The 27,482-nt window shown below is 33.2% G+C and overlaps 2 protein-coding genes across 2 annotated transcripts; one reads left to right on the top strand and one right to left on the bottom strand.

The window, feature by feature from the left end:
- Positions 1 to 5,456: 5,456 nt before the first annotated feature.
- Positions 5,457 to 11,304, bottom strand: LOC133182152 (CUB and sushi domain-containing protein 3-like). The gene is made up of 6 exons (XM_061316881.1): positions 10,953 to 11,304; positions 9,345 to 9,521; positions 6,665 to 6,778; positions 6,317 to 6,562; positions 6,028 to 6,225; positions 5,457 to 5,884 (listed from the first exon to the last, which is right to left on the bottom strand). The coding sequence occupies exons 1-6, from the start codon at positions 11,287 to 11,289 to the stop codon at positions 5,697 to 5,699; spliced, it is 1,260 nt and encodes a 419-aa protein (XP_061172865.1). The 5' UTR covers positions 11,290 to 11,304; the 3' UTR covers positions 5,457 to 5,696.
- Positions 11,305 to 16,014: 4,710 nt separating this feature from the next.
- Positions 16,015 to 27,234, top strand: LOC133182622 (sushi, von Willebrand factor type A, EGF and pentraxin domain-containing protein 1-like). Its single transcript, XM_061317469.1, has 20 exons — positions 16,015 to 16,127; positions 18,541 to 18,665; positions 18,915 to 19,109; positions 19,200 to 19,385; positions 19,609 to 19,860; positions 20,359 to 20,571; positions 21,460 to 21,975; positions 22,263 to 22,433; positions 22,949 to 23,107; positions 23,941 to 24,099; positions 24,309 to 24,539; positions 24,656 to 24,829; positions 24,938 to 25,126; positions 25,223 to 25,387; positions 25,554 to 25,670; positions 25,971 to 26,156; positions 26,258 to 26,413; positions 26,501 to 26,557; positions 26,932 to 27,037; positions 27,126 to 27,234. Exons 1-20 carry the CDS (start codon positions 16,015 to 16,017, stop codon positions 27,232 to 27,234), a joined length of 3,579 nt encoding a protein of 1,192 aa, XP_061173453.1.
- Positions 27,235 to 27,482: the final 248 nt, after the last annotated feature.

Below are 27,482 nucleotides of genomic sequence, written 5' to 3'. Positions count from 1 at the left end.
CATGATTGTCTCATGTTACTGACTATTCTGCAAGTATTTAGTTATAAATTTTCATCTTTTTTGCGACATTTTTCTATAAAGCAAGTGCATTTTACACTTTGTTTAGGACATTTATTGGAACAAGATATAAACTTTATTTTTCTCAATTACTAGTAGATATTCCTACATTCATAGACAGGGGTTTCAAATGATCGTTTTTGTTTGTATATCCGTTAGTTATTTCATCTGCTTAATTTGCATGATCTTAGTACAAATATCGTTTCTGCTTGAACTTTAGTAAGGCGTAATATTCAAAGGCTTGGTTTAACTGACATGTATAATAGCAATTGTATTGATAATAATTCTTTGAACATCGTATTTCAAAGAATGTATGACGGTTATAAACAAGATATTATGGCAAGAATTTGTAATTCTCCTAAATATTTTTTATATCAACATTTAGTGGATAATGTTGTACTACAGAGGTATTTAAGAAAACCATTACATTCAAAGTATAGAATACCTATTAGTCGTTTAAGACTATCAGCGCATGATTTAAAGATAGAGAGGGGAAGGTATTGTAACATAGAAAGAAAAGATAGAAAATGTGAAATATGTATATCAGATGAGATAGAGGATGAATTTCACTTTGTATTAAAATGTCTTCGATATGAAGAACTAAGAATTAAATATATCAAGAGTTATTATTTAAAAAAAAACCATCAGTATTTAAATTAGTACAGTTACTGAGTTCCACAAATACTAAAGAACTATGTAACCTAGGTAAATTTCTGTATTTTTCTTATCAATTAAGAAATGATGTATTAAATAGTGTACAATAAGAAATGATAATACATTAAATGTTATTGTTTATGTAATTGCCACATGTAATTTATATTGTAAAGGATATACTACACTTATCCTGTGCAAAGCTTATGTATAAATATTTATGTCTCTGGTTCAAATAAAACATGATAAACATTCTTACATAATTAGCGTCTCTCAATTAGTGACCTAGATTCTCATTGGTTGCCAGATTAGCTCATCAATACTGAGATTTACACAGCTTTTCATTCACGGGTGAAATACACATGGAATAAAAATGTTTCAGACGTCAACGAGTGACGCAAGGAACCAATTACATCGTTTCTTCAGTAAAGAGGTGTGGCTTATGTCATCTCATTGTTTGTTAACAACAATCTGAAGTTGCTAATGTTATGAATTTCTTAACCAATGAGAATCTAGGTCACCATTTGAAAGACGCTAATTATGTATCGCCGAGATTGTCACGCCTTACTGAAAGTTCAAGCAGATATGATATTTTTGCTATTTTAATAAATTGTCTTTGTTGAAGAAATAATTATTAATAACTCTAAGTTGTATATGAAAGAGTTGGTATATGATGTACATTTTATATTGTCGATCACTTGGATTGGGCACAAATGGAAATATGTGGTTTAGTCCAACCAGAATGTTTGCAAGTATTCAAGCAAAAATCAAGGTCATATCACAAGTTCAAAAGCAGTCTAACTAATTGAAATGAAAAAATGTTTCCATGCATTATTTCTAATCACTGTAAAAATGCCTCAATATTCAGGAAGTTGATGAAATCAAAACCTGGAGCCGCTTTTCAAATTGGCTAGGTTAGGCTTCGGGGTCATAAAACTCAGACGAGCTCATTTTTAAGCGTTAAGCGCAGCGCAAAGCGCTTACTGGCATCTTAATACTACTTCCGTTCGCGATCCAGCGCCAATAAGCAAGTAAGATAACTCCACTGACTCTTCTAAAAGTATGCAACTGGAAATCCCCGACTCCCTTTGGGCTATTTTGGTCAAGTACTGCGTTACGCGCAGTTCTAATTATAGATGTCAATAAGAGAGATAGAGAGTACGAAATCCGCTCCTAGTGGATGTGGGCGGTTCTTATCTCTTTACATTGTAGTTCATTTAAAAATTATGTAGGCACACACCACTTGTGCAACATATAGCTAACAGTTACTATAGTGTTAATTCGAAAAAGTTATGAAAAAAAACATCTTTGGTGCAAATATCTTGAAAAAGGCTCATAATAGGTCATGTAATGCAGTGATTGAATACGTACATATTTTTAATATTTGAATACGTACATATTTTTAAAACTCAGAAAATTGATTTACAGTGTACTTACGTTCTATATAATTTATATCGATATTAACTAATATTTCTTCTTCTAGACCCTTATTTCAGACAATGTAACTAAAAACATGATCGATCTTTTTATTATCATCCTTGCTCAATGTACAGCGCTATCAATGATGTCGAATTTCGCATCTCAGTACCAATTAATAACAGACTGGAATGCAGTCATGGACTGTCTATACTCGTGTTGTAATCTATACGTTTAACACAGATAATTTTTTTTTATGAAATATGGGGAGATAACGAGCCGTATTCGAGCTCAAACGTCCATTAAACCTCACAAAATAGGAGCATAGCAAACACGGACCTCTAAAATTATGTAAATAATTTGCAAGGAAAGGCAGTTTGCGGCTGTACGTACATGTAGGGCGCAAAGACTTATAAATGAAAACTAATTTCTCGGAATTATTTATGACAAAAGTGTGCAGTGCGCAAGATATGGCGAAAAATGCAAAACCTTAATGATTTTCAGTATTCCGTTTCACCGAACACACCAGTGCAGTGGATATTTTATTCCTATCAGGACGCCATTGAATGTACTTCTTATAAAATCCTTTCTATAGAATCGTAAATTTATAACTCGCTTATGAATATGCACAAAAAAAAAATGAAATATACTAAAAAACAATTCAGACAAAATATTTAGTTGTTTGAAGATTTTTTATTCTTAACTTTAATAAATATGTTATCAATTAGGAATTATTTTATCGAAGCAGTAAAAAATAACGTCTATTTTTAAGTGCACTTCTTACAAATAAAATGATCACAGTCAACCTTCAATCTGAAACACTCATGAACACGGAATGAATTAATTATTAACAATTTTTAGCTGTCATTGTTGCACATAAATGAGAGGAATAAATCAGCGACATTTTCATGTGTTCAAAATTGATCAAAATATACATTTTCCAGCGAATATATAATGTATAGCTATGTGTATAGTCTGAATTTTGTTGGAAAACTCGTCGACCCCCCCCCCCCCCCCCCCATTGCTTGCAGTTTATACGTAAAGCTAAATTTTATAGACTCTTAGGGTGATGGAGAATGGTAGATGTTGAATATAACTAAGTGTAAACCGAGGCACCCCAGGAATCCAAGAAGACGAGCGTCGAACCTTTCAACTTTTTATATACAGAAATATTATATATAATTTTAAAAGTCCTAATTACAACGACTTTTTTGTTTTAAAAAATGTATTCAGACCCACCTAGGAAAACACATAATACACAAAATAAACAATCCGGAAACCAAGCGCCTATGGTTGAATACACCGCAATATCCATCACTGTGGGATTTATAAAAGCTTATCAAAGACTCTTTAAGGCACAGGAGAAAGAAGTGCTCTTGAAATATTTTGCCTAACATTGACCATGTTAACAAAATTTAAGAGAAACTATATGTGATTGTCTTATTATATTTTTATGATACTTTACTGATACGAAGCATTGTGAATAAGCCATTTTAATTTGAAGTTTAGCAAATTACATTGGCTCGAATTTTCTATAATTTTATTTTCTCTTTTTCTTGTGTAATGACTTTTCGAGAATTTTTCACTCATATTGAAAATACACCACTTGACTGAACTTAGACCTATGGTCGGCACTTATGGCCTTTGAGCAGTGAGGATCTTTTTTGTACTAACACCTACTGTGACACGGAACCTCGGTTTATACAGTCTCGTCCAAAGGACCGGTCTTTACTTCCCTTTGTGGGATTCGAACTTGCGTCGTATGGATAAATTCGCAATGATGTTAAAAAAATCTAGAAGCGAGTGCTGCTCATAACTGCAAACTAGCTCTTAAAGGAACGTCGGGGCGAAGAGTAAATTTGGATTGTGCAAATTGCTCCAAATGAACGTTTTTCCATAATAACTTCTGGAAATGCCATTTAACACAAAAAGACTTTTTCCCATAACTGCAGTATTGCTCTTTCATGCGATAAACAAAGTAAACTTATGAAAATGAAAAAAAAGTAACAGACTTGCTTTGATGAAAATGTATAATAAATTTCACTCTCTTTTTTAAATAACGACGCCATGTGATGACACAGTCTCGAACCTTCAAATCTATCCTTGTGCGGTTTAAAGAGGCTGATACAAGTTTTATTTTAAAGTGAATATGTATAAACAGCAGTTGCACTGTCAACATATTGATTATTCCAATACAACAGACAATTTAAATGCAAAATAAATCTGATGAGTTTCAAATTGCAAACATTGCTTAGCGCTTCCCAATACTTTCAGTACTTTGATTTATCTAGGTCTCACTTTCCCACTATTAATCCCTTTGTAAAAGTGAGACTGAAATCAAAAGTGAGCTCGTCTAAATTTTATGGCCCCGTACGAGATATATTGTGGTAAAAAGTTAAAATATTTTTCTCTCAAACATGCATAACTTTCGGATGATTTTACAATGAATTTTATTTTAAATGAGCGAAGCTTGCTAAAACTGTTAGGTATGCACTGTATACATGTACATTGTTGTCTGTCACTTTTGTGACGTCAATTATAACGATTCTTTAGGAATCATGAAAACGGTATATGGAATAGGAGGTCAAATGGAGGGGGGATATGAATTTTATATCTGGTGAGCTAGGGTGTCATGTTGAGATAGAGGAAGTATGACCTACATGTATGCCATGTCAGTAGGCAACATCATGTGGTATGGTTTTGTACAGAATTTCTCTCTACAAATGGAATCTCGAGATTTTTATCAAAGGCAGGAAGATTACGGTTTCCGGACAATATATTTAGAACCTATTTACAAACGTTTTTCATGATAAACGGTTGATTCTATTGTTTTTCAGGTGAAGCTACGCAAGTTTCATTATATCTGCTTTAATTGATTTGTGGGAACCTTCCGTTTCAAAAGACCTTCCTCTTAAGAAACTGACCATTTTACATTGTAGATTTTGAAATAATAAGACAAAGAGGCAAGTGTATTGCTAGAATTTCTTCTTGCTTTAATATGCTGAATTAAGTAGCGTGTAAGTTTTATTGTCTACGAAAAAGAAAGGTCATTTTCACCATGGATCACACCTTTTCAACCATATCTGCGAGAAATTGATATGTAAACATCATAAAAATACATGCTTCTTTATCAAGATTATTGCGCCAAGAGATAAATAAAACTCATTTTTAAAAAAAATCGAAGCCTAAAAGAGAATAACTTTCTGCTTGTTTTTTTTCTGGTATACTTTATTGATGTACAGTAAATCAATATAAAAGTAACATTTTTAAATGCAAAACTGCAAACTGAACTCTGTGAATCAAAAAATTTATCTGTTCAACACTACTGAAAAAATAATGATTTTAATTGTTGCAGAATATTTATGACAAGATTTTGTATCCTTTAAAATTACATTCATGTAGTTAAAAGCAAAATTTCCACAGGTTCTGAGATATACATTTGTAAGTAAAATCAACTAAATAATTAATTTTTTCCAGTAATTTTTCTGACATTGTACAATTGCAAGTTACCTCTCCATATTTCTTGAAGCACAGCTAATTTATCCAATTCATTGGGTGATAAAATTACATATTTAACAAGCCACCTGTACATTTTCTTCGGAACATAGATTTTTATACTTATCACAGAAATCATTGTAGTTAGAAATCTTCAGTTTCTCTATGTAAGACTTCTGAATTTTGTCAATATCCCCGGACACTGAGCAATCGTTAAATCTGTATGAACTGGAAAAGGTAAGAACCTCGGGCGTCAAAATAAAATCTGAAAAATATAAATACGGTCCACAACAATATAATTCTCACACTGATGGAATGGTACATAAAATACTTTACAAATGGTCATAAACTACAATTAAGGTTAAACAATCATTGTTTTGATAAAAAGAGAGACTGAAATGCATTTACCTGTACAGTTAGGCAGGGGTCCATTAGCAATCCAGTTCCCACTAGATCCACAAACATACCACTGATTGTGATCGAACTGTAAACTGAGGCTGTAGTTCCCTCCACAATACACTAGACAGAACTGACCAAAGTCGGTCTTCCAACCATTACAAACCCGAGCACCATTCACAGGTACGTTTAGTTCTGGGCATGGATGTGCTGTACAAATTTTCATTTTTAATAATAAGTAAGTAACATGGACCATAATAATAACTTTATTTATGAAGCAGAGAAAATCCAATATACTTACGTCGAATGGTAATATTGAATTCACATGTTGTTCGAAGACCATTGGAGGGCTTCAGTGCCACGTACTGTGCGACGAAATCTCCCCATGGAAACGTCCAACTATCATCTGGATAGTTTGTTGTAATATCAATACTTGTCCCAACGGGGTCATGAAAAGATGGTGCCGTCCAATTTACAAAAATTGTTGGTTTATGGGAGAATATGAACATGTCACTCGGGCAATCAATTGTTACAGGAGGCTGAATATCTGTGAATAAAGTTACAATAAACAATAAGAATGTCTTTCCTTTTCTTTTACTTGGTATAAATTTAAGTTGAAACATAAGAAAGGACCGCTGTATATCCTTACCGTTTTCACAGTTGACACCATTGTAACTTGATGTACAGAGACAGTCATATCTGTCTAATCCATTTACACACGTGCCCCCATTCAGACAGGGATTACTTGCGCACGAATTTATGACTATAAGAGATGATACAAGTCAAATACAAGTCAAATATGAACACCCTATGGAAAATATATACATGAGTATTTTTTCTTAATACTCTTATAATAAAAAAGGTTAATACATGTAAGTGTAGATTCTGACCAAACTGGATACTTAGAGAATAGATTTATAGGAGAAAATATTAGAACCATATCTGATCTTATAAACTATACTAGTATTAAGAATATTCCTGGACTAATTCTCTTAGTTGATTTTGAAAAGGCATTTGATACAATAGAATGGCCTTTCATCGATAAAGCTTTAGAAATATTTGGATTTGGTGAAAGTTTCAGACATTGGGTTCAAATCCTGTATACAGATATCTCTAGTAGTGTCATAAACAATGGGTATACAACCTCTTTCTTCAAATTAACTAGAGGAGTGAGACAAGGATGCCCTTTATCACCCTACCTGTTCATTTTATGTGTCGAGCTACTTGCAATAGCCATAAGGGCAAATAGAAATATACGTGGAATAAAAATAGGAGAGACAGAATTTAAGATTAGCCAGTTAGCAGATGACACTACATGTTTTCTAAGTGATGAAAAATCAGGAATTGAAATATTAAATGTTATTCAAAAATTTAAGTACTGTTCTGGTCTGAAAATTATTTTGAATAAAACTGAAGCAATTTGGATAGGAAAGAACAAAAACTTCAAACCAGGAATCTTGCCAGTGAAATGGTCTGAAGGTCAATTTTTTACTCTTGGTATTTGGTTTAGTTCAAGCGGTGAACAAAAGACCCTTGCTAAAAACTTAAATACAAAACTAGATGAACTAAAAGCAACTTTGAATTTATGGAAAATGAAGAATTTAACACTTATTGGCAAAATTCTAATTGTAAAAACTTTAGTAATATCAAAAATAGTATACCAAGCACAAGTACTTCCAATTCCCCTACAAATGATAAAGGAGGTGTCTAAAGAACTGAACAAGTTTATATGGAATAATGAAAAGCCAAAAGTTAAAAGTTCAGTATCCTGTCAAAAAATCAATAAGGGTGGATTGAAAGTTCCTAATCTTGAAGCACAAATGAAATCATTAAAACTTGGTTGGATTAGAAGGATATTTATTAATACAAGAGCAAGATGGAGAAGTATAATTCAATCTTACCTGAATGATATAGAATTGAATGATTTTATAATTACCAGAGGTTGTCTAAATAGGCTACATGCATGTTCATCATTACCACAATTTTACAGAGACATTTTTGAAACATGGACACAACTTAGATGCAATGTTATTAATATTGAACCAATTATATTTAAAGAAGCTCTTTGGTTCAATGATAACATTAAAATAAATAATGAGACTGTGTTTTGGAAAAAATGGTATAAAAATGGTATCTTATTTATTGGAGACATTTTAGGTGATAATTATGATTTTTTAAGCCATGAAGAATTAAGTAATTTGTATGACTTGAACATACCTTTTTTTGATTACTTTTGTTTAAGAAATGCAATTCCATATCATTGGCGAAAATATATAAGACAAAACAAAAAAGGTTCTTTTAATAGAGATTCTTTGACCTTATGTTTTAATAATAAAAGAAGTCCTTTGTCAAAAATATCTTGTAAAGACTTTTACTGGATTACAGTGGAAAGTTTAAATGAAGTACCAACATGTGTACAAAAATGGGAGGAAATATTTAAAGCAAATTTTTCGCAAACAGACTTGGAAAAAAATTTTCATGCTACCTTTTGTATGTTCTAATGAAACATCACTACAGTCTTTTCAGTATAAGCAAACTCATAGATTTTTATCTCATAATAAACTACTGTTTCAAATGAAAATTAAAACTTCCCCCAATGTTTTTTATGTAAAATGGAAGATACTATAGAACACAAGTTTTATTACTGTACTTATGTTGCTACATTTTGGAACCACTTTCTAACTTGGTGGAATGATTTACATATTTTCCACATAGACAAGCTATCTTGTCAAAATGTTATATTAGGTCTGTATGAGAGAAAATGTGATAGTTTGAATTACTGTATTTTGCTTTCTAAGTTTTATATACATTCAGTGTCTATAGCTAATTTGAATGTCCTTAAAAAAGAACCAAGTTTTCATGCCGTTTTATACCCCTGAAAAAGAAATTACTACTTAAAAAGGCAGCATATTGCTCAAATAGTAATTTAGATATTTTTAATGAAACTTGGCAACCAATATTAGATGCATTATAGTTATTACATCAGAACTAATGGTATTATCTCACTATGTATTTAAATCAAATGTCATAATCAAAAAGTAATATCCCCTGTAACATATTTCTTTGTAATAGTAGTGAAAATATGTTTTGTATCTGTAGAGAGTATGCACTGTGATCTTTCATGATTTGCAAAACATTGTCTTGCAGGATGCAGACTGACGCTACTGTATATAGTTAAATTTGTTGCATGTTTATTATTTTATTACATTGTATATGAAAAAAAGAGCCAATAAAAAAAAAAATTAAAAAAAGTCAAATAAAAATAAAATTACAGCTGTATCTTCTGAAAGTTGAAAAATGTATTACTGTAATGATGTGTCAAATCTTACATGCACATCTCGGCTGCGTTCCACTCCACAGGAAATTTGATTGGCAGGTTCTTGAAACTGATCCACCGGTGAGGTTGAAGTGGGCATTACAAGAGTACGTCACAATTTTACCATAAGTGTACGCCGATCCCGATACGACACCATTAGATAGTGTTCCTGGGTTTCCACAGATTATTTCTGTAATATTCAAGATTATATTTTAGCATGTTTGTTTATAAAGGATAAAATCTTTTGGGAGGGGTAGGGTGAGGTGATAAAAAGTCACTTCTTGATTGATGGATATTTAAATGTTTTATGTTTATTTCCCCGTTTATTATTTGTTTGTTGTTTAACGTCCCTCTCGAGAATTTTTCACTCATATGGAGACGCCACCTTTTGCCGGTAGAGGGCTGCAAATTTTGACCTATACTCGGCACGCTGGGTCATTCAGCAGTGCGAGATCTTTTTCGTGCTAGCGCCTACTGCGACACGGGACCTCGGTTTAAATGGTCTCATCCGAAGGACCGGCCTCCACGTCCCGCAGTGGAATTCGAACCCGCAATGTAAGGATCAACTCCTTACACAGCGACTCTAGAGCATACACTCTAACCACTGCGCCACCCGGCAGCTATTTCCTCATTTATGAATTATTTATATTTTCTTATCAGTCCGATTGGCATTCATAAAAAGTGAAGATATATGTCGTATATGAAGATAACGAAGATTCATCAAACTCAAAAGTTCATTGGAACAATACAGGGAGCAGAGCAAACATGGGCCTGCCCTCTAAAATCATCAGAGGCGGGATCAGGTGCCATGGAGGAGTAAGCATCCACTGGTGCCATGGAGAAGTATGTTTCCCAGTCGTACGGTTACATCCGCCGTGTGCTCCTTGTCATGATCGGGCAAATGGAAAAAAATCGTAGACAATTCAATTTGAAAATAATGGACTAAGAATTTGTATGAAAAACATCAGTCAACAGTCGACTTAGGTATTCATAGATTGTATTGCTAACAGGGTAATTGTATCAACCAGGAAATCGCTAAATGTTGACTTTAATGTGACTGTTAATATCCTTGTATCATCAACTTATTTGTCAATAATGGACCTAATTTTAGAAATCATCCGTACATAGAACATTCTCTTGGGTATCGAATCAGCTGGGAGACATAAACTCAATATGCAGCTGATAATGGTATATTGTTACATATGTAACAGGCGGGAAAAATGTCGGCCAGACTGGGACTCGAACCCGTGAACTCCCGCTAACCGTGCGGGTGCTCTAACCACTGAGCTACCGGGCCGACGTACCCAGTCCCCGTTACACTCTTCCCCCCTTTTTCTTGAGGTTTTCCATCCTGAAAACCTCACCGAGACTCTTTTAAACCACCCGTGGGTTTTATTGTTGGGCGCCAAATGTAACGGGCAGGAAAAATGTCGGCCAAACTGGGACTCGAACCCGGGACCTCCCGCTAACCGTGCGGGTGCTCTAACCACTGAGCTACCGGGCCGACGTACCCAGTCCCCGTTACACATAAATAAAGTAGACGATGAAATTTATTAATCATTATTGAAATAAATTCCACATACAGAAGTAAGTACTTTAAGACAAACATAAAAAGAAATACCATTCGAACAGCAGCTTCCGTACCATCCTGTCACACAAGAGCAGTATCCGGAAGTTGTAAATGTCCCTCCATTATAACATATATTGTTACAGTCTCCGTAATCAGAGCCCATATCATCAGTGGCACAGTTGTTAAAGTCAAGAGAGCATTTGTCTGTCCGTATCCAGACCTCTCTGGTCCGGTACCGTCTGCCACCGCCACAGGTCCTCGAACAATCGGACCAGGCCATCCAGTCAGCCCATCTGCACCCACAGGCGTCCCATGTCGGCGCATATCCACAGAAAACGTCTGTCGAAATTGTGACTGTTAGTAGAAGTAAAATGTCTCTGTATGCCATGGGTATTCAAACCTATTCACCGTAAAAAAAAATTTATAGCCACACATAAAGGGTATAATTTCTTTTTAATTCTTCCGTTTTTTTTTTTTTCATTTAATTAAAACAGTAATAAATATTTACTTTTAATGTATCGTTTCATTTTGTAAGAATGTCTTTTCGGCAATAAACAGCCTTTATACTTTAACTTGCTTATCTTGAAAATATACTGTAGTTTGAAAACATATTTTTAACAATAAAAAAAATAGTGTACAAACCTTCAGCCAGCCAGTCTTGACAGTCTTGGCGAGTTTGACAAAGAAATCGGCTATTTAAAAACTACACGTAAATTCGATAGCTATGAATTTAAATCCTCTGACCTACCTGGTTTATTTTCTTTCTCTTTGATATTCACCCTAACTTTTCTCGTACTTTTAATGATAAAAATGATTCCCTTGTACGGCTTATGTAAAATTTACAAAATGACGTAAAAAAGGTAACTTTTGCGGATAAATTGAACAATTAAATTCATTGTTATATTCGGGAAAAAAAACACAAAAACTTTGACATATAGTACGTAGTTATAGTTTATTTTTTTTTATTTTTCTTTTTCACTAACCCAATCAAATATTGTTAAGACGATTATGATAATTAAGAAAGTCGTTTCATTACAGAGGTATAATTGGTTGAGATGAAAGATACATGTATCCTTGAAATAATCATTTCATAACCTTTTTTTTCTTCCAAATTTAAATGTTGCACTTTTGTAAGTCAGAATTCTGTTTAAGGAAGATTCTGCCGACCCTTGATTCAGAGAAATGGGTATTTAATATTTTGCCTTTAGAAAACGAGCAAAGCCATTTATTGATGACTTTGGAAATTTAAAACCATCCAGGAAGTTGGCGAGAATCCAAAGATGGTCGACTGATTTGGTATAATACCGAATATCCCATATCGACACATTAAATGTTATTTCTAAACTTTTACTGTAACTCTAACTGTAAAGTATATCCAATTTAACTTTAATTTTGCATTGCCTATTTATAACGGTGCGACAACTTTCAAATTGGAGATCCAACTATAAATCATTCTTTTAATGGGAACTTTTTTAAACAAGTACATCACTTTATTTCTGCTTCTAAACGATTTTAATTTGAATCTTAGTTGTGGCCGTATTGTTGAATTGTTAATTTTGGATTGTATGACTGTTTATTCCTCACTTTCTAACCGTTATATTTAAATGTAAATAAACTCAGGTTATGATATCTATCCAAATATTTGTTCATTTTTAGCTCGTTTTTTTTTTTTTTCATTCATTTATTCTTTATTTTTCATTATTGTTTCTATTATATTTGTCATGCAAGAAGGGCAATGTATTATATTCATAGTTGAAACGGATTGAAATAAGTTGTAACTACTTGTTTCCGAGACCTGTATGTATTATTTATTGTGTACATATGGTGATTTATTTAAATAAAATAAAGTTTAAATTATAAAATTTAGCTATTTCGTTAACATTACTTTGAGAATTCAGAGATATTTTTGCAAACATTTTTTTATTTTTCATCGCCTGATTTTTAAAACCTGAGGATCGGACTACCTTAAATAATTTTTATTTCTATTTAAGGGGTACAGGTCATAAGTTATAAATTCCCCATCAGTACCATTTAACAGCTTGAAAAAAATAAAAGTACAATAACACAAAGCAATGTATACAAATGTTTTATTATTTATTATTTTAATTTTTTTTCTTTTAATTTAATTAAGTTTTAATTAATTATTGATTTTAATTATTTATTAATTTTTTGTTACTATTTTTTCTTTTAATTTTAACAAAAACTATAAATTAACATTTTTCATATATATCTGATTTATCAAATATTGTTTATCCAGGTAAACACAGGTAAATCTACCTGTACCCCTTAGAGGGCCCCTTAATTGAGTGTGATAATTACTTGTTGTTTTTGGCGAGTAGCCGTTCGGGGAACACCCCCCCCCCCCCCAGCGCAGGGTCTTTTAGAATATGCAAAATTTTGTCGAAATTCCACATTTCTTCATTTTTCAGAGCTAAGATACGTAATGAATAACTTCAGAGTAATATATGAAAAAATTACGATACTTTTCTCCCTTGTCTGTAGGATAATGCTGAACCGAAGGGTAACCGAATAAGAAAAACTTAAGGTCTGACAACAAGTTGCTCGAATATTTGTTTTGTATCTCGTCGTAATATACAACAAATTAATCATAATTATCATTATCTTGTGATTTTAAACTCTTTTCAAAATGTCCAAGCAGATATAAAGACACCAAAAATTGTGATATTGGCAAATCAAAAGATTTCCAATTGGATAATATAGTAAATACCATCTTCTGTTATCTTGCACAAATGCCTGGTAAGATACCTCATTTTTTTGTGAGGAAACTTGTTTAAGTAGCCAAACTTCAATGATAAATTCTTTGAAAAATTATATATTATTAAGGAACGTGTCGCCTGACCTCAAAAGTGTTTACTACTTAAGTGCTAAATTATGCTAGGTCATAGTTTTTTTCATGAATAGTTTCTCCTCATATCTTCCGGGGAAATTTAAATGTTTTTCGAGCAAATAAAGAAAGTATGCATTGATTTGCTGAAATCAATTTTTGTTTGCTGGGTACAGGAAGTTTAAATCATCATATATAAGGATGGTATTTTCTAAGATGAGATTCTGTAAAAAGCAAAACGAGTATACAGTAATAAAAAGTTAAGAATGTACTTTAATAGAGAAATAAGTCTCCTGATTGTTCTTATTTTTTTCTGTGCATCTGCAACACTGTGTAGCAAAACTGAGAGTAAAATGTTTGACCCATGGAATGGAAAGGTATTATTATATTACTTAATATACTACTATGAAATATAATTAAGATATTGACTTCATCTGGATAAATAAAAATTGGTATTCGTTTATTTAGTAAACATGATGTAATATATAATAAACATTCTGTACTTTCTTATGATAAAACCAGGAGGCTAAAGTGGACGGCTGTCGTCTTGGTGATCTGGACGTGAATAAAGGCGTGGATCAACTTGTTTCTGATGAAGAGACTTATGAATTTGAGGACATTGTATACTACTGTGATAAAGGCATCTGGAAAATCAATGGTTTGTTAATTGTTAAACATTCAGCAATCTTATATTCTTTTACTTTCCAATGTACAAACATAATATATATCTTTTTTTTTTTTACTTTGTTCACACGTTTGATGAAATACAAGTCTTGTAAAATATAATCTCTTTCTCCGCTGTGTTTTAAAAAATATAGGAATTTTATATCTTTTTGCAATAAAGAAATATTCAGATAAATGCATATTTTTAAAAAAATCTTTTCTATCACACACAGCCAAGGACAAACTGAAATTGAAAAACAAACCCCGTATCAGGATTAAAAGATCATGGTGGGACGGTGTCCGGTGTAATGTTTTCTCTGACAATTCTGCATGCCCTGATGTTGTAGGTAAGTCATTTAATATTCTTGAGCAATACCATTCCCGAGTCCTTTTTTCGTTTTGGGTAAAATAATGACGATTTACAACATGATGTCATCATCTCATTTCTATCTGCCTTAACCATGGAGATGTGATGCAGAGACATGATCATGGTACTAAATAAGATCATTAGCAACATCAACACAACCTGGATTTTGAATTTATTCTACATGTAAATACAAGCAATAAATACTAGTACAGCACTTTCAGCTTGTGGCATGATTCAACAAATCACGTAATCTTCATCTTTCTGAAATACTAGTAATCTTTAATGAGAGATACTTTAGTCACTGAGCTCACAAAATGATATCCTCGCTCCCATATGAGTATATTGGCAAAGCCCATGCTACGGGCCTGAAGAGATGGGGGTACCCCCAAATATTATGGAAAGAATGATAATCCTAAATATGTGTCTGATCGAAATGCAAATTAGAAGGTCTTAATGGCAATTCTTGATAAAGGTTCTGTAAAAGTCTCAATAAATATTATTCAGTGGTATAGGAGGACTTGCGTATAAGAAATGACTATCCCCAAAATTAAGCGCAAGGGACGTAGAGACATATACCCCAATCACTTCATACCCCAGCTTTTCAAGCGGAGAATATAATACTTTTTCCCTTTCATAATTTGTGATAGACTTACAAACTAACGAACAGTGTCATTTAGGATTGACGCATGATTAAATATTAACTTTAATATACATAACTTATACCATGTAAGACATAAACACGCTGTTCAGCTACTAGTATGTCAAATAATAAACGCAATATAAAGTAATGTGTTCTTTTTTAGTACCGCGAAATCACTAATTTTCGTTGGGGTTAATTTTCGATTTGTAACTTTTGTTACTAATAAGTTAAAGTAATTATCTAAAATTGTCAGAAAAAAAATGTATGGGAATGTCAGTAGCTTTCTGCCTTATAGTGTAACTTACCATAAGTCTTTTACAAGATGTCAAGCCATGTCAAATTATCAATTTTATAAAAGGCAATGTGTATTTTAAGGTATTTTGTAAATCATAAGTTTATGTAAATAAAATACAGTTTATCCCTCTCCCTGAACAAGAAGCTTGATCATGTTAGAAGACTCTACATTAAGAAATGTTCAATGAAAATTCGTGAAACAGAAACCAGAAAGTTCTCAAAAACATTTTATATAGAATGATGTTTCCCTGTCCCTTGTTTCGGATATTACTTATTTTGCAATTTAGTTAATAAACCTCCAACGATGTCTGGCTGTCCAGCAAGTGGAACGGTCGTTTTCGCTGACAAACTTCAAACTTCAGTGCGTCATGACTGGACAGAGCCTACCGCCTTCGATCCGGAACAGGGGAATCTAGAGTAAGTACACGTATATTTATCTGAACTTTTAATAGCGATTCTCTGTAACCACTTAAACTTCTTTGCCACGCATGGTCACCGATTTTGATGAAACTTTGCCCATTATTACAAATTGACACCAGAAACATATATCAAATAAAATTTCGTTGCTATGTGTCTTGGTTGCCATGGTAACAGCCAGAAAAGTTGAAAAAATTGAGATTTTCAGCTACTTTGAATCTTTATTAAGCCTTAATAAAGAATAGGAATAACAAACAAACCATTCTCCCCAAAACCTGACACCTTGTTCCCACTTATGCTATAAAGAAACTATTTAGAATTTATCTCTAAGTAAGTGGTAACCATGGGTACAGTTGGAATACATTTTAGATGCTGAAAAATGCAGAATAAACGCTCAATATTCACTAATGATAGGTGTTAAATGATCAAACTCAATCAACAACCTAAGAAAAAACAATAAAAATATTTGACCTTAAGTAATTAGGTATTGGCAATATTATTCTAAAAATAACTTTCATGGTTGCCATGGTAACACAGTGTTACCATCCAAAATGTGTTGCAAAGACTGGATTAATGCTACTATCTTCAGGAAAAACACTAAATTTCATGACTGGCACATATATATCTTTAGGACCTTGCAACACCGACAACATAAGAAAAATTGGGATTAATTGTTACTTTGCAGTGTAACCATGGAAACAATGTACCAGTTGTTTATAGTGATATTTGTTTGCGGCCTTAGGAATTTACTTACTTTTATTCAAGAAACATATTATTTGACTCACCTTGAATAGTACTTATCTGGTAAAACTAAAGTTGAATATCATATATTGATAACGTTTGTTGAAAAATACAACACTGTTGCTATGGTAACCAAGAAGGGAAAATGTTCGATTTTGTTAATTTTATATCAATATTAAACCCTATGTGTCAGCTTTTTGCATCCAGTTAGAGATTGGGTGGCAGTCAAAATTGAAAGTCAGGTTAGTTGTTCATAATTACCAATCATAAAAGTTTTGGGAATCTACATACAAGGGTACGTATCTAAGGAAACAGAATATTTTTCAGATTTTTATGCATATTTTTTCGGCTTATTTCCATAGCAACGCTCCATTTAAAGAATTTAATTTGCATTTTTTGAAATGTGAGAATTAGGGTCACATGAACATCTTTAAAAATTGATCATTAGTTATATAGAAATATGCTTTTTAAAAAGATAGGATTAGATTTAACCACTAAGAGAGTAAATTTAAAATCCCTTCTTGGTATTAAAACCATGGCAACCATTGCCAACCTATACGAAATATCACATTTCTTCCATGGTATATGTTACAAGGATCTTTTGTCTATTATTTGCTTGTATTTCAACCTATATTTTGTTTTATTCTTAAGTGTATGATGTTATAAAATTAAATGAGCAAAATTATTACTTTTGAATACTTTGTTTCCATAGTAACGTATGTAATAGTTGGTTTACCAAACATGTTTATCATGCATTTAAGACATCAGGCCTTCAACTTTCAGAAACAATCATTACCACTTGCTTGCTTTGCTGCAAACGTTAACTGTGGGACTCTGAACATGTTGAAAAATGACTTTTTTTAAACTTTAGGACATGTTGCCATGGTAACTATGTCACATAGCAACCAATTTCTGCCTGATTTGAGTTTACGGTATCAAAGACTTTTATCATAGAGAGTTTGGAGAAATTCTGAGACTATGCGTGCCACAGCTTCTATATAAAAGTTCAAGTCGTTACAGAGAATTGCTCTTAAATCTTTAAAATTAATCATGTAGGAGATCTTTTCACTTGAACTGAATAATATAATAGAATATAAAAGAATATAAACTTGTAACTTACAGTGTCTGTCTTGTTAATTTCGAGTATCTGTCTTGTTAACTTAGAGTGTCTGTCTTGTTAACTTAGAGTATATGTCTTGTTAACTTAGAGTGTCTGTCTTGTTAACTTAGAGTATATGTCTTGCTAACTTACAGTGTGTGTCTTGTTAACTTACAGTGTATGTCTTGTTAACTGACAGTGTGTGGCATGTTAACTTACAGTGTGTGTCTGGTTAACTTACACTGTCTGTCATGTTAGCTTACTTTGTGCATCATGTTAACTGACAGTGTGTGTGTCTTTGTCAACTTACACTGTGTGTCATGTAAACTTACACTGTGTGTTATGTTAACTTACAGTGTGTGTCTAGTTAACTTACACTGTCTGCCATGTTAGCTTACATTGTGTGTCATGTTAACTTACAGTGTGTGTCTGGTTAACTTACAGTGTGTGTCTTGTTAACTTTTAGTGTGTGTCATGTCAATTACAGTGTGTGTATCTTTGTTAACTTACAGTGTATGTCTTGTAAACTTAAAGGGTGTCATGTTAACTTTCGCTGTCTTCCTTACCATATAGTGTCCATCTTGTTTTCGGCAAAAAACCTGGTGCTGAGTTTAACAGAGGATTTCATTCAATCTCATATGAAGCAACCGATAATGGAGGCCAGAAAGCTATCTGTTCCTTCACTTTTGAAGTAAAAGGTAATATCAAAACGTTACTCGAAACATTGAAAAAGTATTGTACCTGTCACACTGACATATTTTCTTTGTGTGTTTTGTGACGTCCAGTATTTTATCTATTGATCGAGAGCAAAATCAATTCTTCAACCGAAAATAAAGTCAAGTTAAGAGAGACATAATTATATTATTTATCCTGTGTGAAGCAACATAATCATGTTCCGGAACACAGATTATATATCATTTTAATAGTAATTAAAAACTATATTTCAGTTATATCGTGCCAGCCTATTGCCTGGCCATCACATGGAGCAGTGAATTGTTCTGCTGGAGAGTTTATTTACGGATCAACCTGTCAGGTAAACTGTTTGACAGGTTATGAAATGGTACCTATGACAAGTTCTGGAAGCCAGACTATTAGCTGTACTGCAAGTGGTCAAGTAGATTCTACACCAAACACGTGTCAAGGTAATGAACCACAAGAACTATATTACTTTTTTTGCCTAATCAAAGTTTAGTATATTTTTTCATTTTTTGTATTCTTTTTTCATTTTACAGTTATCAAATGCCCGTGGAATGATACAAAGCTTCAAACAGAACATGGTTATATTAACTGTACTAATGAAAACACATTCAACAGTCTGTGTGTCACCAAGTGCAAAAGTGGCTATGGTCACGTGACAGGAAATAGTACTGTATGTAATGAAGACAAAACCTGGTCCAATAAAATATCAACTTGCAAAGGTATATCAAATACATACCTTGGTAAAAATTAGTTAGTGAAAACACCATATAATATCAGAAATATTTTGACAATTCATCAAATATCATTTTACATATGAGTACTAGTCTTTACACAGATTAAACTAATTTTGCTCTTACTCATTATTGCAAAATATAAACCTCCTTGAAAACTGAATAAGAAAAGAGAATCTTGCTAAATAAATATATCTTGCTCTTTTAATAGATGTTCAACCTCCATCTCTGAAAAACTGCCCAGCAAATATTGTCACTTATTCCAATAAAAATAGCCAGTCGGACCCTGTTGTGTGGGCCACACCATTTGCCGAAGACAATTCTGGAACGTCATTTGTCAATCAAACAAAAGGACCGCCCAGTGGAACTCTGTTCCCGGTGGGGATTACAGAGGTTCGATATGTAGCATTTGATTTGGATGGAAATGCCTCGCCAGAATGTACTTTCTTTGTGACCGTGGAAGGTAAGTGATTATAAAAATAATGTGATACGTTGTTCTCGAATTCATTATCATTATTTAATATGAATTTACAAATATTATAGTGCATCTATTAGCTGTCTTAATTTCCTAATGTTTTACAGAAATAATTTGTGAGCCGCCAAATATTCCTGATTCATATATGACAATTGGATGCCCAGAGGGATACACTTATGGCTCAGTTTGCAATATTGGATGCAAGAGTGTCTTTCCCTTAATAGGACAAAACAACATAACCTGCGAGAAAAATGAAACTGTGTCACCACCTAAAGGATTCTGGGATATGGGAGGATCTGTTCCTTACTGTCAAAGTAAATAATGTTTTATTTCCAGAGTTATGCTTATTTATACTGTTCAAAAACGCTTACTTGCCAGATGTTAAGATTTAGTTTATTGTTCCAGTATATATAAACCGACGAATTAGAAGATACTATTACACATGGTATTAACATATATCTTAGCTATATACGTTTGAATTAATAGAAAACCCTTGTGATCCTCTCCCCGCACCACTTAATGGCGCTATTGTTTGTGACACGTGGTTGTATGGTCGTCATTGCCAAATGCAGTGTTCCAGTAAATACGACATTCCTTTCGGGACCGCTGGAACAAACGGTGGGTCGTTCACCGGTGCTTTTACTTGTACTGATCGTCAAGGGACATTCATGCCTTCAAACTTTGTACCAAACTGCACAGGTAATCAGAAAATATTGCTTTATTGTGTTTATTGTTCTTTGAGGAAAAACTGAATAATAGAAAATGCATACACGCTACAATTGTTAATATATATATTTTTGGTATCTCTCTCCATTACATAAACATGCAGAGAGCACGAAACTCTACGTCTTTCCTTATTTTCCTGTAGTCCTTTAGTTTAATCATCATTCTAAACTCTGAATGGTATATTTTTCTTCGTTTAACTTTAAGCACGATGAATTTGCAAATCTCCTGGAAAATATCAATGCAGACATGCCACAAACATTTTCGGCAAACAATCGAGAGCGTTGTCTTAACCATGTTTACAATGTAAGCTGTCGCCAGTGTTTCTGTGTCTACATCATAATAAATATCAGAATATGCTTAACTGAAATCGTAGATATAATGTTTTGGTCTAATAAAATTAACTGGCTCAGCCTAGTGTCTCCATACCGAAATTCTTCCCTTTCTTATCAAATATCGGACGAGTTTCTTGCGCCTTTTCAACATCGAATATATCGGTCTCACAAAAACAAAAAAATCCCAGACAACAATGTGCTCACTATTATTGATCACAAATACCCTTTTACAGAATATTCTCTTCGAATAAGAACCCTTTACCAGGTGAATATTCGAAGCGTTACCGCTTTTCAAGCCGATTTACACCTTGCGCAATTTTGACAAAAAATCTACAAATGTATATGCAAGTGATAAATAACAAGTTTAAAAAAAAACTTCACTGGGAAATGAAGTGGGTCGGTATGTGGTCAAATCTACTGAGAAGGCCTTCGGCCTTCACAGGATTTGATCACGTGACCGACCCACTTCATTTCCCAGTGAAGTTTTTAAACTTGTTATTTATTTCTTAAATGACGTCTCATTAACTAGTTCGAAAGAATCCAACAAGAACAGGTGTCCTGGGCGAGTTTTTCTACTATAATTATACTGGTGACTGTAACGATGACAGTGTTCTGACAGAAATCAAAGGCAATTTTATTAAGCACATGCAAAAGAAGGAAGTGAGTGGATTTGGAGGGGTGTGTCCCTCCCAGACTGAGTGTAACGTTGACAACACAGTTGTTACGTGTGGTCAGACACGAGTAAAGAAAAGTACACATGATATGGAGCGTGAAAGGCACGGTTTAAGGAAAAGAAGCACTCATGAGATACGTGTCGAATTTACACTGACAACCTCCTGGCACAACTTTAACTCATCCAATGGAGACACATTCTACTTCCTTGAAGACATACAAACTAAAATGTTTAATGTTATTAAACAACTAGGAAGCTACGGCAATCTAACAGTGAGAGGTCTTTCACCTGATATTAATAGTTTCCAGCTTGGATACAGTGACCCGTTCTGTCCCAATGGAACAGCAATTCGCTGGAGTACTTTGACTTGTGGTAAACATAATCATTATTGTTGATAACATGCTTTTAAAATCAATCTGAAAAAGTATAATTCACATATATTTTGGGTGGATATTATTTAACTTCGTGACAAAGTCAGGTCTTTTAAATTTAAATTATGTCGACCATGTAAGAGATTTGCAAGCAAGAAAAGCCGGCGTTTCTGTACTTAGTCACATTAAAACAAACATGAAGTTCTATCAAACAAACGAAGTATTATTATAGATAATCTGAAGAAAATACATTGTTTCTTTTGGTCAACACGACGAATTATATTGCAGTGCCTTGTTCTGTTGGTAATTATTTGGACACCGCGGATCCATGGAGACCTGGCTGTCGTGATTGTCCATTAGGTACTTATAAGGACACTGAGGAGGCCATTTCATGTACACAATGTCCGGCAGGAACTTCTACTCTGAGTTATGCCTCAACTAGCTTTGATGATTGTATAGGTAAAATGGGACATTGATTCACGCTAATTGTATTAGAGAAATTAAAATCACATGTTATAAATTCCTATTTCTATTGAACTGTATAATAAATATACGCAAGGAATTCAATATCGCGAGAAACACCACTCGCAAAATAAATTAATAGCTTTTACTTTAACATTGTTGTAATACATGTAAAACCTCCTAGTGAACAGTCATTTCGCGAATTCATATTCTTGTGATTCGACGTCTACTTAATTCTTTTCGCGGTATTAAGTATTCGCGTAAATTGAGCAATCTACAGTAATAGCATTCTATGAACACACAAATAAACAATTAGATTAGGGACATAAAAACGTAAATGTAAATAAAAAAATAATAATACGCAATTATGAAACAAGCTGAAACAAAAACAAAATCACGTGGCTCAACAAGACATCTGTAATATGTGAAGTACCTTCACTTTAGTTTAATTTTGATTTGCTGCTTAGGGATTCTAGAATCAGATATTTATTTTATACTTACTCTTTTTACAGACAAGTGTAAGCCAGGTCAGTATTCAGGTACAGGCCTTGTTCCCTGTGTACCTTGTCCACGATCCACTTACCAGTCTCAGTCTATGGCTACATCTTGCTTAGCGTGTCCCCCTGGAAAAACCTCGTCATCCGGAAGTGTATCTATTACTGACTGCAAAGGTAGCAAAATTAAACATTGTATGAAGTTCATATGACAAAGAATGTACTAATTATTAATATTTCGTTGATAAATTTGTTTTTAGAATTTTTTTTTAGTGGAAAAGGAAAATATTTTGCATATAAAAATTAGGTTTCATTAGGAGAAACTGCAAAGACACTCACAGTCATAGCTTACATAAATAAATCAGCTGATTTTACAATCTCCTTCAGATTTCGATGTCGTCTTCAAGCAATCGGGAGACAATATTATTTTTCCAAGCAATCTAACCTCAGGAGAAACTGCATTAACAATTACAACGTGGATGAAAATAACAAAGGCTGATAATAAAATTGCACTATACAAAGCTGGAGTTACGCCCTTAGACATAGAGATAGTGTACAAAGATCAATTTGCTACTATTGTAAATGGGTAAGAATACCAATATCAAAATATTTATTGCTCACGACTACTTTATTTTACTGAATACCACTTATACTTTATCAACAAAATATAAATGCTGGCCTAAAATGCAAAATTATGCTTTTACAGACATGAAATTCTTTCTAATGTGACTCTTACCTTTGATCAATGGGTCCATGTTGCCTTTGTCCTTGATACAACAAATCAAAAGACGCACATATTTCTGGATGGTGAAAAACAGTTTACGTCACCAATTTCTGTGGCAGCTGGTACATTTTTGATAGACTCCCAATCCTCTGTTTCTTTACAACTATACCAGGAGGATCTAAATGGTACAAATTTTATTTTAAAAAAAACTTTAAATAGAAATTTCGTAAGTAGGTATTTTAATATTTCCTTGTCTAACCTGTTCTTTTTTTTTTTTTTTTTTTAGGTATTATGTTATCTGGATATCACATATTAAGTGGTGTTTCTACTGATTCTGAAATAGCACAGTATGCATCAACCTGTCATGTCACGCTGCAATCTCTGACCAATCTAACAACAGATGTTGTAAAACGGGCCGCCATAGCTGTGCCCAGTCTCTGTGATGGTAATGAAAACAAATCAAGAAAAGAAAAAAGAATTCCCAGATTTTCTTAAATGATCTCCTGTATAAATAATTCCTGTAAAAAGTTAATAGCAGTTGCTGATTATATATATATATATATATATATATATATATATATATATATATATATATATATATATATATATATATATATATATATATATATATATAATGTTAATTCTTATTTAAAGCTTCAGATCAATGCAGTCCTAATCCATGTAATGGGCATCCCTGTTTAGATGGCGTAAATAGTTTTGTGTGTAAATGTACAAATGGATACACAGGTGAAAAATGTCAAATCAAGCCGGATTTTTGTTCCGGAACTCCTTGCAAAAATTTTGGCACCTGTCAAAGCAATGAATTTAATTTTACCTGTATCTGTCCATCTGGATATCGTGGAGAAAGATGTGAAACTAAAATAGGTAATACGACTAAAAATATCCATTGAACAGTTTAAAATTTCCAAATGATAAATTTTGATGAACCCTCCCATCTAGTAAGCCTGACCATGCAGTAATTAAAGTTCTTTTGTTGTTAGTAAATGGTGGTTGGAGTGAATGGACCGAGTATACGGCATGTTCAGCTTCCTGTAATGGCGGCACAAAGTCGAGAACTCGAGAGTGCAATAGCCCGTCTCCAGATCCAGACGGTATACCCTGTAATCCACAGTTTTCTTCAGAGACCATATCATGCAATACGGATCAATGTCCTGGTAAATAATAATGAAAATTCATCCTTACAAAAAAGTAAAAATGGTTAAAACACAATATGATTAATTTTTTTTAAAAAATCAGGTATGTTTTATTAAATTTCATTGCAGTGTGTCCCTTGTTTCCAAAATCATTTGGAACGTTATCAAACTGTACGACTAAACAAGACGGAAACATTGTGTGCTCCCTTTCTTGTCGACATGGTTTGATCTTCTCAGAAACAAATCTACCTTTATCAGAGTACAAGTGTGGTCCAGATACTGCTTATAAATGGAATGGTATTCCCCCAGCATGCGGTCGTAAGTTACATAAAAAAGTTATTTGAATTTTAAGCTTCATTTGCAGACGTTTTAACAGTTATTACCGGTAATACATGTATTACTGATAATTTGCAGGCGGATACGGTCCTCAGAAGATAATAGTAACGTCCAAAGTATCTTACCATCAAATCCTTCCCTGTGATGAAAGTGCCACTGTCTCTCAAGCTTTGAAAAACAACCTGCAAAGTGGTTTGCAATGTGTACTCAACAACATCTGCGATGTACAAGTTGATATACTGGGTATTTGACAATTTTTTTTGCATACCCGGTATTGGATCTTTATTGAATAAATGCTGTAATATTACATGTTATTTCTTAGTTTTTGTTGCTTTATATCTGAATAAATTCAAATAAATAAGAACAAGTGGATTATATATAGATACTTTTTTTTTTATTAAAACGAAAGGTTGTTCGTCAATCGGGCGTAAAAGGAGATCATCCACTGGTGAAATAGTGTTGACTCTCTCGGTTACATTCCTAAACACTGACATTGATTTGGCGTCTTATCAATCCTACCAAAATAGTAAGTCTCTAGTATACTCACACTGAATTGTTTTTATTCGAATTGGATCAGTGATATCAAAAACAGTCATTAACATCATGTATTCATAGAACTGAAGCAAATGTGACTTACCTGAGATTTTTTTGCATAAATCCTTCAGAAATCATCAAATCCAATATCCATCTAATTAATAACATCTCGGATCTGAATGATTTTTATTTACAGCTCATTTACAGTTCTGTGTTAACTTGCTGGAATAAAATTCAAAAATTTATCAGGAAAGTAACTGGAATGTAAATAAGAACTGAACTTTTTCTACAGCAAGTCAACCTTTGGCGGAACTGATAACTGCAATGGAGGAGATAGAGGCTTCTTCTAGACAGCTCAACTCTACCTTCAGTTTGTTCACTTTCCTGGCCAATGGAATAACGTTTTCTTCCTCCTCTGTGTCATTATCCAACCTCGTTCAATGTGAAAACAGTTTGGGAACTTCTGGAAGTCTTTGTGGTAAGATGTTATTAAGTAGCTCCCCTTCCACTCTTGTCTCGATCCATTTATGTATGTTAAGGATAATTCTTGCTACTATAAACAGATTGACTCTGTTTTAGTGGAGTGTCCAAGCGGAACTTACCTGTCATCCAGGATTTGTCAGGTATGTCCTATAGGGACTTATCAAGACGTGTCTGGTAAAACATCCTGTAAAAATTGTCCAAGTGGTTATACCACAAATTATGTTGCTAGTCAGGATTCGTCCGCTTGTTCAGGTAAGGTTAAAATCAGTTGAGTTTTATGGAACTTTTGTTTTAAATTATAAAAAAAAAAATTATGTAAGTGCATTTGTTTCCAAATAGTACCAAGCACAGATACATCCTCCATGAATAAAGAAAGGAACGGAAGTGAGGACGGATGTAAGTACCTTTTTTCTACAGTAAAAGGCGCATTTAGTGTAGTGCCATGGATAAATGATTGTGATTTGTTATAACACTAATTCGTTATAATCTTTGAAAAATACGAGAAAAGAAAATTATTTTACAGTAAAGCCTGAATTCATTGTAAGCTTGCTCGTTTTAACCGTGTTTCACTGTAGTATATCATATCTTACTTATTTCTTAACTTCGTTTATTTAGTAAAAATCAACTGTATGACAATGGCTGAAAAAGTAAATTCCATAAACGATAAACGGTGAAATCTTGAAATCTTAAATTTGAATTAAAATATCCTTTTAATTTATTCAACGACATTAGGGATTGCAGAAGAAAAACAAGTGTCTCTTTATTTTCAGATGAAGGGAACAACACTCTTCTAATCGTTTGTGTTAGCGCCACTTTATGTATGATTGTATTAGTGGCATCATTTGTCATCTTTTTCATCTACAGACATATCAAAAGGTACCAAATTACGATACCCGTATTTATAAGCTATTTGCTATTTAAAATTAACAAAGATATGCAATTAACTACTGAAATTTATTTCAAGGTCTCAAATGAAAAACGAACAAATGGGAACCTGGGCGAGTCGGAGTATAGTTGGTTGCAAACAGAGTCCACCCCCTCCTTACACTGCCTGGGCCGAGAAGAAATTTTAAATGAAACAAAACACTTTTGGAAAATGTTAAGAAAATGAATTACAACTGCACAATTCCCTACCTCAAATATCATGCCTTTCATTAATATCAACAATGTCAGTATTAATGTATTTGTAATTTGTTTGTTCCTTGTTTTTGTATTCTATGTATTATTTATAAAAATGATTATATGAATAATTTGTGCAATGGTCATCCCCCCTTTAAGCATCTTTGTTTTACAAGAATATATTAAGAATACTTTGTATTAC

The sequence above is a fragment of the Saccostrea echinata genome, unplaced genomic scaffold (genome assembly GCF_033153115.1).
Source record: "Saccostrea echinata isolate AGI-Se365-2 ecotype Australia unplaced genomic scaffold, CSIRO_AGI_Sech_v1 ptg000009l, whole genome shotgun sequence".
Lineage (NCBI taxonomy): Eukaryota > Metazoa > Mollusca > Bivalvia > Ostreida > Ostreidae > Saccostrea > Saccostrea echinata.
Note: the sequence above shows the minus strand (reverse complement) of the source record. Positions and strands in the feature narration are given on the sequence as shown.

Excerpts from the sequence above, each read along its gene's own strand:
- LOC133182152 (XM_061316881.1), bottom strand. The coding sequence starts at position 11,289 with ATGGCATACAGAGACATTTTACTTCTACTAACAGTCACAATTTCGACA. Across the intron at positions 9,522-10,952 it reads CGGAAGCTGCTGTTCGAATG|AAATAATCTGTGGAAACCCA; the intron begins GTATTTCTTTTT and ends TGAATATTACAG. Across the intron at positions 5,885-6,027 it reads ACCCCTGCCTAACTGTACAG|ATTTTATTTTGACGCCCGAG; the intron begins GTAAATGCATTT and ends TATATTTTTCAG.
- LOC133182622 (XM_061317469.1), top strand. The coding sequence starts at position 16,015 with ATGTCTGGCTGTCCAGCAAGTGGAACGGTCGTTTTCGCTGACAAACTT. Across the intron at positions 22,434-22,948 it reads TAGCTTTGATGATTGTATAG|ACAAGTGTAAGCCAGGTCAG; the intron begins GTAAAATGGGAC and ends CTCTTTTTACAG. Across the intron at positions 24,100-24,308 it reads TGTGCCCAGTCTCTGTGATG|CTTCAGATCAATGCAGTCCT; the intron begins GTAATGAAAACA and ends TCTTATTTAAAG.